The following is a 15,403-nucleotide window of genomic DNA, read 5'->3' on the forward strand; positions in this document are numbered from 1 at the left end:
TCTTCATCTTGTGTGCAGTGCTCCGTAATTGATCATTAGAATGCCTAAGAAAACAATATTTAAGTGAGGTTTCGGATGCAGTTATTGAAACGCACGGATAAAGGTCAAGACAAGGGAAAGGACAGATGCCTTCCATGTAATTTAGGTTTTTAACAGGCCGGAGCAAAAGGCTCATAGGCAATTGGAAATGGGAAGAGTTCACTTTGAAGGGTTGTCAAAGCCTGGGAAATAGGGATGCAGAGACCAGCTAGACATGTAGCCTTCCTTGCCGAGCACAGCAACGAAGCTCACCTGCCTGTGAATGACAGTCACATACTGTGGAAGCACACTACTGTATTTGTAAGCTTCTTTCTATACCATCTACATGATGTGATTGGAAATTCTTTCAAGGGACTGAAGATGAGACAGAGCTCGTCTCTCTTATCAGTTCAGTTTCAATAAACCATATTTTTCTAATTATTTCTCCACAATGTTTCTCTTAAGTGGACAATACACTTTCCTTTACTCGTTTTCAGTGTTTACGTTAACATTTTACTTTTGCATTTGAATGTTCATTTTTTAATGAATGCAAGGTTAGCGCAGCTGCCTCTCAACTCCAGGGTCCCGGGTTCGAGTGCAGACCTGGGTACCTTTCTCTGTGCACATTTCTGTCAGTTTTATCCACTTACTCCAGTGTCCTCCCAAAGACAAGCTGGTTATTGAATTAATTGAATTGAATAAACCTTTATTGAAGAGATTTTTTCTTGCACATCAAGAGCTCGGTTAGTGGGTTATTCTGAATTGTTCATTCTAAATAACCCATAACGGTCTGTTCTTGAATAACCAAATAAGGTCTGTTCCATGGGAACTGCAGCTGGGTACCCCAAATTATTGAACCCCCCTATCAGAAGTGGCTCTGCTGGCAAATAACCCCAAGTATCAAGTTTTTTAATAAGGGAAGAAAAAGATTAAATGTCTGTTTCTTTGTGCTCTTTTGAATGGCCTATTCACCGTGGCCAAGCACAGTGTATCGTCTCTTTTATTTAATAGCTTTCTGGAAAAAGGATGAAGTTTGTTAGTTCCCACTCAAATCATTAATTGCCAGTCTGAATGTTCTTCACAAGGACTGGAGTCTGTAAGATGAATAGTTTATTCTTTTACTTTTTTTTTAAAGCCTCCTGTTGACGTTCAGAATGAGAGGAGTCTCATTAGTTATGATCAGAGAAGGGGAGAAAAGGTGTGATATCTGTTCCCAGTGTACAAACCTGATCAATACAGTAATGAGAACAGACTATGATTCAAGAGCTTGTCACCCCCCGGTGGCAGACACGGCTCTCTTGCTTTTGGACCCAAATGACTAAAGTCAAAAGCACACAGATGGTGTTCCCCTGAGCTGTTTACCGAGTTCTTTTTACCATTTTACACGGAGATGGAGAAGCAGGCTGGGACCATCATACACTGACTTCTGTAACACTGGAGGTGTGTGGGGGATGTCATATCGGTCAGCCGCAGCGTATGTTTCTGGAATGTGGTTCCATCCCCTTCTTCCTGTGGAATGTGGGAGTGTGGGCTGCCTGGCCCTCCATACGGTGCTAAAGGAAAGGTTTCAGATATAGTCTTCATCAGTCTTTTATTCATCTTTTTTTTTCCCTGGGGTATCCTGGGGTCTTGTAAAGATTAATCATCATAGTCAGCATGATATAGTTTGTGATGATCTTATTTGTTTTAAGGGAGCAATAAAACAAAGCCAAAGTCATATAATAACCATTTTATTTTAACACTAATTTTTCTTTGTCTGGTTAAAGGTCCCACGGATCTGTCGAAAAAAAAATATCTTAATGATGGACAAGCAAAAAGGTTAAAAATCCAAATTTAATTTTACATTGCACAGACTTAATTCTCTGTCCATGCTCATGTAGGCTTGCAGACTTTAACAAACATAAACTTCACGGAAGGCTATTTCTCTGGGGTTTTTTTCTGGATAAATTAAGAATCTCTCTGACAAAGAAACCATCTAGAAGTTTTGTTTCTTCATGAGAACATAATAAATGCTGCAGTCCGAAGATCTCACCCGGTTGTTTCCTGGATAAATCCAGGGTATCAGCTTTGAAAACATGGCTGGGTAGCTTGTTCCATACTCCCACAACCCTTTTTGTGAAGACGAGCAGCCTGCGCTGTCACTCGTGAATGTTTACCACAGAACTGCACCTTGGCTATTCCACGATTTACTTCAGTAAAGTTTTATTAGGTTTGTGCTGATCGTGCAAGACAAGCAGCTAAAGTAATTTTTGTGTTGTATGTTAGTGACATAACCAATTTGCCTGTCATACGAGCGTGGAGTTACATTAAACATGTATAGTTTTAGCACCGCAGGCCTTAAAGAGTGAGCCTGGTTTTACTGTATGTGTCAGTAGAGATCCTGAGGAGATGTCATCTACTCCAAGCTGTCCCTGCTGTGCACAGTGTCCAGCTATTATGCACCCCTTACCTGTTGCTGTTGGTAGATCTTGTAATCCGCAGACGTTTCCGTCATGGTGGTTAGATTCTGTTTCCTCTCTCGCCATGAAGCTCGTTAACTCTCTGCGCCTGCAGCTGCGGATGTCCTGCTTCGGCGAGCTCTCTTTCTCTGCGGCGGCGGCCCGACTTCTGTCTGGGCACCCTCTGTGCTTCGTTTCGTAGTCTGTCCCTGCTCTTTGGCGTCTCGGCACGGTCTCATCTCACTCAGTCTGGTAGTTTCTACAGGCGAAATGTGTTGTGTTGGCAAGATGAGATCTTGCCCTCATCTTGGCCTTGTTTCATCACTCTCCCAGTAATGCGAATTGTAGCTGGATGCTAGGATTGACTGTCACCTGGTGGCTAACGTTTAAAGCACGGTTATTTGTTCTGTCAAGTTTCAACACATTTGTACTCCTTATCCAATGTGTTTAATAACCTTTTTAGTTTAGTGTTTCCTAAAAATATTTTAATTACTGTTTAAAATGCCATTAGATGTCCAACCTCGACACACTGAAAGAAACTAAGCTTGTTTGCACATGTGCATCGTGTCATTTATGAGATGGAAATGAATACTTATGATGATGAACTGACACTCATGCAATTCTTTTCTTGTCTCCAAAATGTATACTGATGTCTGAAGAAAGCTAAGGCTGACATGCTGTCCGGACAGCTGAATCCAAACACAACAGAAGCGGGCTGGCAGAGAGCAGAGTCCAAATTAAAGAGTGGTGGTTTAAGCGTTGGGAAAACACCTACAGATATACAGCTGCAAGATGCACGCTACACAAAACGACTGCAGCTTCAGCCTTTTTTTGTTAATAATAATGCTTTGAGCTGTAAAGACACCACATGCAGAAATTCACAGAAATAAATCATTCTCACACGTTGTAGAATCCTACAGTAATACGGCAGTGCAAATGACACAGCATTTAGGTTCTAAGAGAGGAAAGTGAGAATCGACTTAATTGACCTTCCTTGGCCATTCCTTGTTTTGCCACACTCATTAGTGCCAAATACTTAAAATGACAAAGTAGTTCCAGGTCAGTGTAGAAAAGCCGTCTCAATGCTTAGCCTTTCACCCACAATTTCCCTTCATGTCCTGCTCTACTCTCCACCGCGTGTGAAAAGCAGTCTTTGTTTGTCCTTCATGCCTCCAGACAAGCCTGTAATCTGCCTGTAATCGCTGCTTTTTTACAATCCGACCTTTCACTCTGCCCACATGCTCTGTGTTTTCTGCAGCGGTGATTTCTGGTTGCAGAGAGTCAATTGCAGGCCGGCTCTCTGTAGGTGTGCCAGAATCCCCCCCCTGTGGATTTAGCAAACCCCTGTGCGCAACTGCATCTCGTCTGCCTTTTTTTAAATATCACAGGCGATCCTGATATCCAGACAGGACAGAGGAACCTAAAAATGTTTTTTGTTCTCTTACCGGCTTCCAGTAGGTTTTGTGTGCGTCTTAACGTTGTTGTCCTGTGCAACCCATTGATAATGCCACAGCTGTTTTGTTACTGACTCACGTGGCTTGAATTGAGCTGCATGAATTAAATTTCATTCTTTGTCTTTAAAAACGAAATAAATTGACCTCACTCATTGTCCCTAATCATTGCACCTGCAATCGAAACCTGTGCAGCCTTTTATGCTTTGATGTTGTGCTGTAACACCATTTTTGAACTTTAGAAGATGCTAGTGTACTCCACAAAAATTGTAACATTCAACAGGAGGAGATAACAGGCTAGTCATTACATAGGGTATCATTACCCTACGTGTTAGGGGTCTTGAACTGCTGTGCTCATTAAGACTTCTTTGAAGCTACTGCCTTGTGGTGGACAGCTTTTGCAATCAATCTCAGTTGATTGCAGAATCTCAGATGACTCCCACTCTGATGCTGTATCTGAGGCTTTTGAAAGGACATTGTTAATCCTTCTTACGCAGGGGGTTAACTTGTTAGATTGGTGAAGATAATCAGGAACTGCTGTGCACAGAGAACCTCATTTAGCACGAAAGCATTTTTTTGCTTATCCAAAACCATTTTTAATATATAAGAAATATAATACTTAGATATACATATCTTATTGGTGGGTATGTAATGTTTTATGTGTTGAGCAGTTAGAATAATTTGAATTTTTCATCTTTATTTTTTTATATTTTTAAATAAATGCTCAACTTTAGTTATTACTTTCGAAATTATTAGTCTTTGTTCATGACTTTTTCTTATTGATGGGGCAATATGTAGTATATGTAGTTTCTAACACTTGTAGTGCAGTGATGTCCTTTACTTTGAAACCCTGCCTGCCGGAGAGCTCAGAGAGGTGTGCCGGTCACTGAAGTTCCTTGCACCAGCTTTGTTAACAGTTAACAAAATTAGATTGTAAATGTCATCCTCGACCTTCCTGCTTGCTCACCAGTGACTGGACCTGGACCTGGACCTGCCAGATTTGGGCTTTACTTGTTCTTGTCTTGAGATTGCATGTCTTTTTTTTTTTTTTTGGAATCCTTTCACGCCCGTGAGGTTTTAGTTCAGGTGCTGTCTGTCAGCTGTGGGTGGGGTGTTGCTGCTTGCTCGCTCACTCTGGAGTTTTGCTTCCCTGTCTGCGGACGAAGCGAAGAACCCAGAGGGCTGTGAGATCTGGGGGGGTTGGGGGGGGCGTGGGGGGGGCGCCATCTCCACCGACAGGCTGTGACAGGGGAGCCCCATGTGCTGATCTGGCTGATCCGGGCTGTTGGGGGCTCCCAGGGGAGACCCAGTGTGTTGGTCCATCAGGTCCGTCACGCGATGGGGCATGTCAGTAGCCTTCCAGATTCTGCTTCAGGGGAGACACAGGGGCTGTGGCCAGGGAGAACACAGACAAATCTCTTTCTTCAGTTATTAAACACTTCTTTTTTGCGTGCCAAGGTGTACAGCCTCCGAGCTCGCCAGACTGCAGTTCCTCTTTAACGTACCTGCAGGTTTGCATTCCTTTATTCCTTTGTGCCCCAAGGTTGCCAGGCGAGCTCATATGGGACATGTGAGGGATTGCTGCAGCCCTGCAGTTTTCTTTCGGCCTCTTTGAAGTCGGTCTTCGTGTTGCGGAGCAGAAGGTCTCTAGAAGACTAGAGTCTGTGACGAAGCTTGAGTTACAGCTTTAGCTGGGAGAATGAGTGGAAACTGAGCTCCAGAGAACTAAGCTTTGCAAATACTGGAGGGTTTTTTAAAATCATTTTTAATTAAATGATGATAGCCAACTAGTCAGGAGCTCCTTAGGTACATTTCTTGTCTCTAGTCTGGTCTCACAGGGAGTGATGAAGCCGACGATGAATGGTGCCGTTTTTCTTGAAAAAAAGTTTTGTTTTTCCCAGATTGACAGGTTCTTCCTGTGGTCTGAAAATAGGAAAAAAAAAGTCCCACAAGGGTCGGGGGGCTTTTTATTTCGGAAACGCTCCTGTCTGGATTGAGATCTAGAGACGGCGGTTCGATTTTAGTTACAGTGCAACCATTTTCTGTACACGGGCGGGGAAAAAAACAACAGGGTAAAACAAAACAACTTAATTCTGCACTGTTGTCCCCGGCATAGGAGCTCACATCTGTTTGTAAAAGTTCGGCCTCTCGCAACCCTATTTCCGCATGATCACACAGAGGCTCAGTGAAGCTGCTTTCTCTCCTCCTGTTGAAAGGGCTTAGAAAATGTAAAGGAAGCCAAGCCCTCGAGCACAGGAAGACCCTGGGAGTCCCTGCGCGCCCGGCCTGAGTGTCTGGGGCTGAACGCAGCACTGTAATTGAGTAAATACGGACCGAGTGAGAGACGCAGAGGACGGGAGCTCTGTTGGTGCGTGGTGCGTGTGTGACTGGGAGCAGCTGTCTGTTGGAGTGTCAGGTGGTGAGACGTTCTCGATCAGCTGAGGTGAAAAACACGATCGGTAACCAGGGTAGAATGCCTCTGTCAATCAGAACAGCGATATATGTGTCATCTGTGGAGAAATATGGAGTTTGCTACCTTTCGGGGATCTTCCTTGGTCCCAGAGTCTCCCCAATCTTATCTGCTTTTTAGTTTGGATTAATATGCGTTTTTCATGTACACTATATGGAGGTGTTTTGTTTTCTGCTGATTTTCAGACATACCACCATTTCCAATTTGTACTCTTTGACCTTGCTTTAGACACGTGGAAATCATTTCATTTTAAACATGCAAGGGTCACACTGGAATCCACACATTGCGCAGAACCAGGGTATATTTTAGCCTGGGGTAGGCTAGCCAAGTGAGCAGCGTTTTCTAAGAAAACTCTAATGACTCCCTGAGTATTTGTCTCGAGAGCAGAAAATGGCAGTTGAGTCCATCTGCAAATGCCTGATCAAATAAAGTCAAGGCATAGAAACCGCAGAGCTAAAGAACATTGATTTTAAAATTGAACATGGGTCAGTCAGTCATCAAATAGTATTATTTCACACTGCAAGAACATCTGACATTTCCCTCTCGGTCTTTACCTTCCACACACTCCCAGCTCTGCGGAGAAAAAAATACCACTGTCCGTGCTGCAACATCAATAATGTAATCAGCCCAGGAAAAGATTGATCTGCTTCGTACTCTGGGGAGGGGACGAAGAAATGAGGTGTTGCGAGCGGAGAGGGATAAAATACTATTAAGGCAAGCTAGTGTTTATGAAATAATCAAGTGTTTGTGCAGGGAAGGGCCCCCAGCGCGAAGCGCATCTGAGGAAAGGCAGGGGGAGCGTGAGCGGCAAGCAGGCCCTCTGCTGGCCAGAGAGGGAAGTGCGGGCGCAGGGAGCTCCACTGGCCTCCATGCTGCAGGAGCAGCCTGTCACGTACAGGAACTGGAGCGTGCTGGCGTTAGGGAGGCAGGGGGGACCCGGGAGGAGGAGGAGGCGATGGTTATGCAGTTGGCTCTCCCTCACTAATCCGACCAGAGGAGCGTGCGAGTTGAGCGGGGTCACTGCCCATCCTCCCCAGGCTCTTGTAGGATTCACTGTGCTGTACCGGCAGCTGACAGTACAGAGAGACCCACCGCACAGCTGATTTCAGCTCATCTCATGGATTCCAAAAGAGAAATGGGATTGGTTCCTGTAGGTCATCTGTTTTTATGTACAAATATAAATCATGCGTAAAAACACCACATATATTTAGCTTTCAATTTAGTATGAGCGATATTATTTGACTAAATTAAAGTCGTCTTCTTTGCTCACTCCATTCTATAAGGTTTATAGTGGGACATTTCTGTTTTTTTCTTCTTTTCTTGATGAAAGAGCTGAGTTCTTTCTCCCCATTCACTGGGTGGTGATGAGTACTGTTCATGTGAAAGTCTGACGTCTGGCTGAAAGGTCAGTGTTTTAGCCAAAGTTTTCTAAAGGTCAGCTGAGAAAGAGATATAAAGATCATTCACAGAAAGATGCAGTGATTTGGTATATTATAATTAGGATTAGATTGGAGATGTGATGTCATCTCTTTACTTATCAGCTATTGTTCTACTGTTCTGTTTTATTTCCCCAGTTTTTGAAATGAAGTAAATGAGCGGGCAAAAGATTAATCGTCTACAGGTCACGTTTTTCCCCCGTTCTGAAGAGCACCGCCGTTTGTGCTGTTTGTATGGTACCGCCTCGCTGTGGGCGCCTGCCTGTACAGATCCAGCTCTCCCAGTGTGCCCTGTGTGAGGCTGGCCCCCAGGTGACGGACAGCAGCGCCATCTACAGTAGATAAACACATCGAGAGGGGGTTCCAGCAAGGCTGTACTGATGAGGGGGATGCTGATTTAGGGGGTTCCCAGTGGTGACCCAACAGGCAGTAGCTCAGCACCAACTGACGCCTCAGTCAAGCACGGACACCACCTGCCTGAACCTGCGGTCACACTGTCAGCAGGGTCAAACTCGCCTGTCTCACAACGTCAATCCCAGCTCCCTGCTAGTGGGTGAAGAATCCAGCGCTTGGTGAATCCTGCTTCAACAGCGATGTGGCCAAAACCCCAAAGGCCAGGCAACTAGAGAGGGGTGTGCATGCTGTCTGGGCCGAGTGGGGGTTGACCAGTGTCTCACTGAGGAGGAACGACGGTCACAGGCCACAGCAAGACTCCTTCAGCAGGTGTTTCCGGACAGAGCGTGCTCCGTACTGGGCTGCACCCGCTGTCCCCTGGTTCACCCGCTGGACGGTGTGGGGTGCCTTTCGCTTATTTCAGGAATTCTTGCTGGTGACTGTGCCATCTTTTTTCTTTGAAATGAAAGAGATTTTAGCTCAGAAGGTGCCGTGCTGAAAAAAAAAAACTGCCTGACTCTGTGATAGCAAGGGGAGCGTTTTCCGTAGAGAGAACTGTGCGTGCAGGAAAAAAAAAGAAAACCTGACCATCAGTGAGAAAAAATGGTGTGTTATGCATATTTAGACATCCATGTTAAGAACTGCCGAGATTTGAAAAGATTAGTATGAGCGCTGAGGGAGTCAGCCAGAGCTCACTTGACTCGGGGACACAGTGACCCCCTGACCTCCTGGGCATCTCTCATTGCGTCTCTTAAGTAACTGAAAAACTACAACCTTTGAGTAGAAAAACAAGACCTGCGAAAGTTCTAACCACGGAGTGTGTTGGTTCAGTTCAGGAATAATTTCAGTAAAAACCTCATCAGCAATGAACGCCAGCAGGAGTGGGGGAAGTCAGGACCTGGACTGGGAGCCCAAGGTGTGTAACAAAACGATTAAAACGCATATTTTGTTCCATTGAACTGATGCATTCGTTACTTTTTTCCTGGGCATTTTCTCAACTATTTCTGCTGGTCTAGTTTGTTGCATATTGCCTGATGTTTTTTGTGCTGGTAACATTATCAGTCACAGTATCATTAACACTCCTATGTTAATCTGCCAGGCCTGTAGGCTCCTAATTCCGGACACCTGTTTCCGGGTGGATCGCATATTAATTCTGGGCATTGATGTACTTTAGCACAGTACTGTATATCCAAGTGGGCATATGGCAGGATTATTGTCAATCCCTCTCATACAGATATCTCTGGGCTCTGCTCCTATCTGACAGGTTATTAATAGCCGCAAGGCTGTGGGCAGGTGGACGTGCTCCTCTGGCACCTGGCTCTGTGCTGTTGATTCACAAATTGCTATCTGTGTGCTCTTCTGTAGGCGCTGATGAATATGCTTCCCATTTACAAAAGCCTTGCAGGTTCAAAATAATATGTGCTTTTGCTGTCATTTCCAACCCATGCGATGGAAAGTGTTTTGGCAGAGGAAAAAAAAAAAGTAATGTTTTGGAATAACCTTTACCCAACCTCGGTTGCAGTGACTCTCTCTGGCAATGAAAACGTTTTTGGGGTGAAGCAGAAAAGAAAGAATAGCAGGGATTAAAATCGCAGGGGAGGCACGAAATTTCAATGTCCTCGTCGGCAGATTGGCAGCTCTTGGAAACGAGCGTCTTCAGCGTTTGTGCAGTGTGGGAAAACTCAAATGATTTGAAGTTCACATCACATTCAAGAAAAGGAGAATGTGTTGTGTCAAGAGTGTGATGGAGTCGTGCATCTGGAGGAGGCGGAGGACAGGAGCTGACCTGTGTGTCCCTGCTGAGAAATCAACTCTCAGGGCTCCGAGCAGCCCTTTCAGAGCGCGTTTTATTTCAGTCATTCACACAGGGTCCTCTCTTCGACTAGGACCCCTATGGTGGGCTTGAAACTTCTGGGCAGCTCTTCCTACCAAAGCTTTCACTAGGCTACATGTTGCAAAATCTCGTTTTGGTAGTCCCGAAGTAGAAAACAGCTTGTGCATGTCTCACAGCAGATGTGAGTCTTTAATGCATGTGATGTCCTGACCATAGAGGCACCAAACCACATTATGCACAGAGCCAGAACATGTTATTTCACTTCAGTGGTGTCCAAGGTGACTGCAGGAAAATGACTGCAAAGGAACATGATGCATGACTTCATTGGTGTAACTGATCGGGGTGGAGTAGTAACAGAGACAAGAAAGGAGCTGCCTGAAGCACACAACACTAGTGAAGTTTCAACAGCTCAAATTTAAGACAGCAGTTGTACGTGCAGCACATCCATTTGTCCTTTTAGTACACATCTAAAAAGATGTTTTGCCGGGCTAGGCTTTTCAGGGAAGACTTCAAATTTAGTAATTAATGCCACTGAGTCAGCTTACTTCAGAGCGGATTAAGAGATGTGCAGGCATGCATCTGGTTTCATAAATTCTTCAGCTTTCGCTTTTTTTCTCTCTCTCTGTGTGACTTGGATATTGGGATCTCTGATTGCATACTGGTTTCTGTAATTTTTTTATTCCCAGAAAACTTGAGGAGAAATAAATCACTTCATTGCTTGGAAGACTCTGTAAAACTCTGCTAGCCATTTTACGGGACTGTCTTTACAGGACAAAAGCAACATAAAAGTTCCTCATCTCCATTAGTCATTGGATGATAAAGACTTTCTCTCTCTTGGTAGGAGAAATGCATTTTGACTCAATAAAATGCATTTCTGAGTTACCTTTTCAGTTGAAATGAAAGTGGTTAGGGTAAGGTGCTTTCAATGCTTGGATTGGAAGTATGAATTCACACAAGAAAATTATCAGGAAAATGTGTTTTTGTCCGTTTCTGAGTGCAGCCGCAGAAAGTGGATTTAATCTTTGTCCTCCTTTCTTCACAAAGGTGGGATAAGTACATTGTGTCCTGAATCCTGTAGTTCAATGGAAGAGCATTGTGCTGCTGGGCCTGGAAGTTTTCCCTTCTTTGGAAATTGCTGTAAACAGGAAGGTGTTGATTGCTGCATTTAAAGCCGCAAAATCACAGTTCAAATTAATTTGGCTTTTTGAACGGACAATAGAAGTGTAATGGGGGTTGTGCAAGAGGTTTTCAGAATTGTAGATGAGTGATAGGAAGCTTGAGTGATTTACTCTGAGAGTAGCCGGCAAAAGTTCAGTTTACCTGAGACTGTGAGGGGCAGCCTGTGTCCCAGAGCCCTGCCGAGCCATGGCTCTGAAAGCAGTTCATCTCGTAGTGTCGCCTCTTAGTTCCTGACGACCACAAGGTCTAAGTAAAACAGCGCTGACTACATCAATCCGCCTTTCACTCATTTCATTCGTAAGCTTTGTGTTTTCCAGCTTCATTTTTTTTTTTCATTTGGTACTTCTCATATCCGAAGAATCATGCATAAAGCACCTTATTTTTTAACTGATGGGACTGTACGTCAAGGAACTGCCTAGTGGCTAGTTAAATGTAAAGCTTTCTCATTGCTTTCCATTTGCTTTGAGCCAAGGCAAGATGTATGATTTGTGCGACATCCAGGAACCGAACTTTCCTGGTTCTCTGGTGCAGTGGCGTGAGTAGTTTCTTGCAGAACATTGAAACCACAGATGCACAGTGGCTCTTAGAAGTTCAGCCAGAGTCACTGTTCAGGGTACAAATGAAGTACCAGCACCACAGTGATTGAAGAACCCAAGCACATTCTCTGGACAAAATCACAAGTACAAGATATTATTTTGCGTTGGTTATTTGTAGGCATGTCTCTCAAGGGGTAGGAAGTAGATGCAATTAAACTCGCTGCATACCCTCACCTTCATGGTGGGTGACAGCCTTGAGTGGCTTTGTAACCTTTGCAGTTGGGTACTTTATGCTTTCCTTTTTCTGTTGCCCAAAAGACATTGATTAAAAATTGTCTCTGTTGTGTGAAGGATGAGGACATATCCTTGCACAAGAGATAAGAATGTACTATACTGTAAGTCGTTACTATATTGGCACAGGAATTTGGGTCCCCTAATGTTTTCGATTATCCCACAATCAGTCAGTGGCTGCACTCAGTCAGTAGTGCCCAGGATTGAATCTGCTGTGTACTTACGTCGCAAACGTGTGCTGATTCACTTCAGGTCAAGCTGCCCATCCTCTGGCATAGCTGTTGATGGGCATGGCAGGGAGGCAGACTTGCTTTCAGACTCACAGTGAGCTGGTGACTTTGTCTTGCTGTTGTGGTTATTAAACCAGCCCCAGACTCCTCCTGTCATTTGTAAGTCTATGAGCCTGTCAAGCCAGGGCACTAATCTCATCGCATTGATCATTATATAGGGGCCTGAATGCAGGGTTGGAGATGAGCGAAAGGTTTCAATGTTGTAGGTTCTCTAGAAATCTGCAAATGTGTGTTTTTCTGTCTCTTAACCGCAGGCAAAAGGGCAGCCTGATGGTAGGGTCTACTCCTGAAATGCAAAGTCAGCATTCAGTAGGACGTTGCGTGCATTTCACTCAGAAGCGTGCCATTCCTCTGCCCGTGCTTGCAGGCTTCCTCTGGTGTGACTGCTGAATGCTCAGTGTTTCCTGGCAGTGCTCTGCTGGTCCTTCAATCCCTAATTACAAGCTAGAGCTGTTTTCTGTCCTGACACCTGCTGTGTTACTCGCGCCTTGCTGCTCTGGGACTGTGCAGGCAGCGGTCCCACACTGACGCTGGAGTCAGATTGGCAAACAAGCTCGCGTGTGCATGCTCGCGCACAAAGACCTCCGGACGCAGACAAAGCCAGGCCCAGGCAGACAAACAACCCCCCTCCTGGCCCCGTCACGTGTAGGCACGCACACAGTTTTGACAGAAAATGTTGGGGAGATTATGTGCTTGCATTCCAGGGAGGGTATAGTAAATGAGGGGATCAGGCGGGTGCCAAAAAAAACTTTGAAGAGGCACGTTAAGCTGCAATATTGTTTAAGGCCCTGAGGGTCCTTTTATAATTTGCAAGTAAAACTTGTAACAAAATAGCAGTTTATTTGCAGTGGCACTAGAACAAAGACTTTCTGTCTAAAACAAGGACCTTACCTTGGTAACTTGCACGCTGAGGGAGATCCGCTCGTACGAGGAGGACAAGGTATTCAGTCGCTGTGAGGGAGAGGAGCACGAGAGATGAGGCCCGTTGTTTTTCTTTAATGCGCTGTAAATGCAAAAATCTTATTTTACTTTCAAGGTCTGAAGCAGTTGGAAGTACATCTTTTTACACGATTCTTCCTTCTGTTAAATGCTACGGCCATTTTATGAGGCACATACAGCATTTTGGCAATGAGCTGGGAGTGGAAAGTGCTTTGGTCCTGGCACAAGTGTTTTCAGCATGTGCCAGGTTCAAGTTCCCCCAAATGAAAAAGCAAGAAGCATATGTGACTGTCTGGTTAAATGGATCTGTGTACTGAGAAATGAAAGGACAGGGTGGCGCAGTGGTGAGCATTGCTTCCGCGCAGCACTGGGGCCCTGGGTTCAGTTCTGGCTCAGGGGCGCTATCTGGGTGGAGTTTGTATGCTCTACCCTGGTTTGCGTGGGCTTTCGCCAGGTGATCTGGTTTCTTTCCACAGTCCAAAGACATACTAGTAGGATAATTGGCTTCTGGGAGATTTGGCCCTGGTGCGTGTGCATCTGTCTGTCCGTCTGTGTCCGCCCTGTGATCTGCTGGCAGCCTGTCCAGAGTCCAGGGAGTGCGTCTTTCAGCAGAGCTGGTGACTAGAATAAAAGTAGAAGTGCACTGAGATGCAGTTGTTACCTTGCCTGTCAACAGCTAGTCTGCTTTTCTGCTTCTTTAAAACTGATGCAGTATGTAACTTCATTTGTATTTTAACAATTAAGTAAAAGTATGCTTTCAGATGATGGATTATGGTTGCTTCTGGTCTTTTTTTTGTGTGAATTTAAGCACATTAAGTTTAGCGTATATGATTCTGCCACTATGTAAGGTGTAAAGTGCTATTACACATCATGATGTGTTGAAGCAATAGAACAGCAATAGCACAGTAGCCCACCAATTTCAGTGAGCTCGAACCGATTGAGAGACAGCAGACGACAGAATGGTGACTCCAAAAACTCCAGTGACAGCCTTTATCCACAGTACCTGTCATCCTGCACATTCAACAGTTCGCTGCAAACGAGTCGCTGAAGGTCACAGGAATTAACAGCTTCAGCGAGGGCTGGAACTGTACTTGATTTTACCTGGCATCTGTAGCACTGGTGACTCACTCCAGCTGATTCTGTTTGTATTATTGCTGAATGTATTTTATGCTTAAATGTCTTGAACTTACAATTACACGTTACACAATGAAACGCATCTTGGCGTAATCCTGAACTGTCAACCCAGCAGGACAATGTTTTTTGCGACCTGCAGTATATGAAGGAAAAATGGGGAAGTGTCTAATTGCCTTACCAATTGTGTTCGAAACATAAAGGGCATGCGAGCAGAGCACATTTCTTTTTTTTTCTGGACTGTAATGGTTCCTTTTATTATGTTCCAAATTACATTTTTGAATGTAAAAATTCAAAATTGCTTTTTGAAGCGGCGGGCTCTGTTGGAGCGTTTGTGTCTAGGTAATCTTGTACATTATTATCTTTTTTAACACAAAGATGTAGTACAGATTATTATTCTTGAATACTATGAACTGTGGTGCTCCATTTACTCATAAAGCATAATGGCTTGTTTCAGGTTTATGTAGAAACCTAATTGGAGAAGCAATTACATTTTGAAAGATAAGATGACCATTTCGAACAAGACCCTTCCTGTCTTTTTTGTACCTTGGATAATTTTTAGTTGTTTTTTTTTTCCTTTCTTTCTCGGGGGCTTTTAATTTGCTTTGCCTTTCTGTCTCGGTCGCTCTCTCTCTCTCTCCTGTCCAGGTGCTGGAGAAGTTCACCAGCCGTCTGACCCAGCTGAACGTTCTCTCTCAGCGGGACATTCGCAACCTCACCAAGTACCAGCTCATCCTGGCCCGAGACCAGTTCAGGAACATCCCCCCGTCTCACATCGGGGTAAATTACTGGGGCTTTATTCTCCCACTGATGCTCCGATTGATCCACTGAGACATGCTGACGGCATGTCTTTTATTTTTAAATTTCTGCAGTTCAGTGGATTGTCTTTACTTCTCTCACCTGTACTTATCTCTGATGCAGGTTTTTTTTTTCCTCCGTAAGAAATTTGTTATTTACAAACAGACTGAGCTGTGGTTCCGATCTCAGTGTCTGAGAG

At 44.5% G+C, this 15,403-nt stretch overlaps 1 protein-coding gene across 1 annotated transcript in view; it reads left to right on the top strand.

Moving 5' to 3' along the window:
* Window positions 1-15,403, top strand: part of fancm (FA complementation group M) — a 70,783-nt gene that overhangs the window by 21,577 nt on the left and 33,803 nt on the right. The window contains 1 exon segment of the mRNA XM_088925160.1: window positions 15,055-15,186. Within this exon segment, the coding sequence (XP_088781286.1) occupies window positions 15,055-15,186 (132 nt within the window).

This window comes from Atractosteus spatula, chromosome 9, assembly GCF_055471065.1.
Source record: "Atractosteus spatula isolate fAtrSpa1 chromosome 9, fAtrSpa1.hap1, whole genome shotgun sequence".
NCBI lineage: Eukaryota > Metazoa > Chordata > Actinopteri > Semionotiformes > Lepisosteidae > Atractosteus > Atractosteus spatula.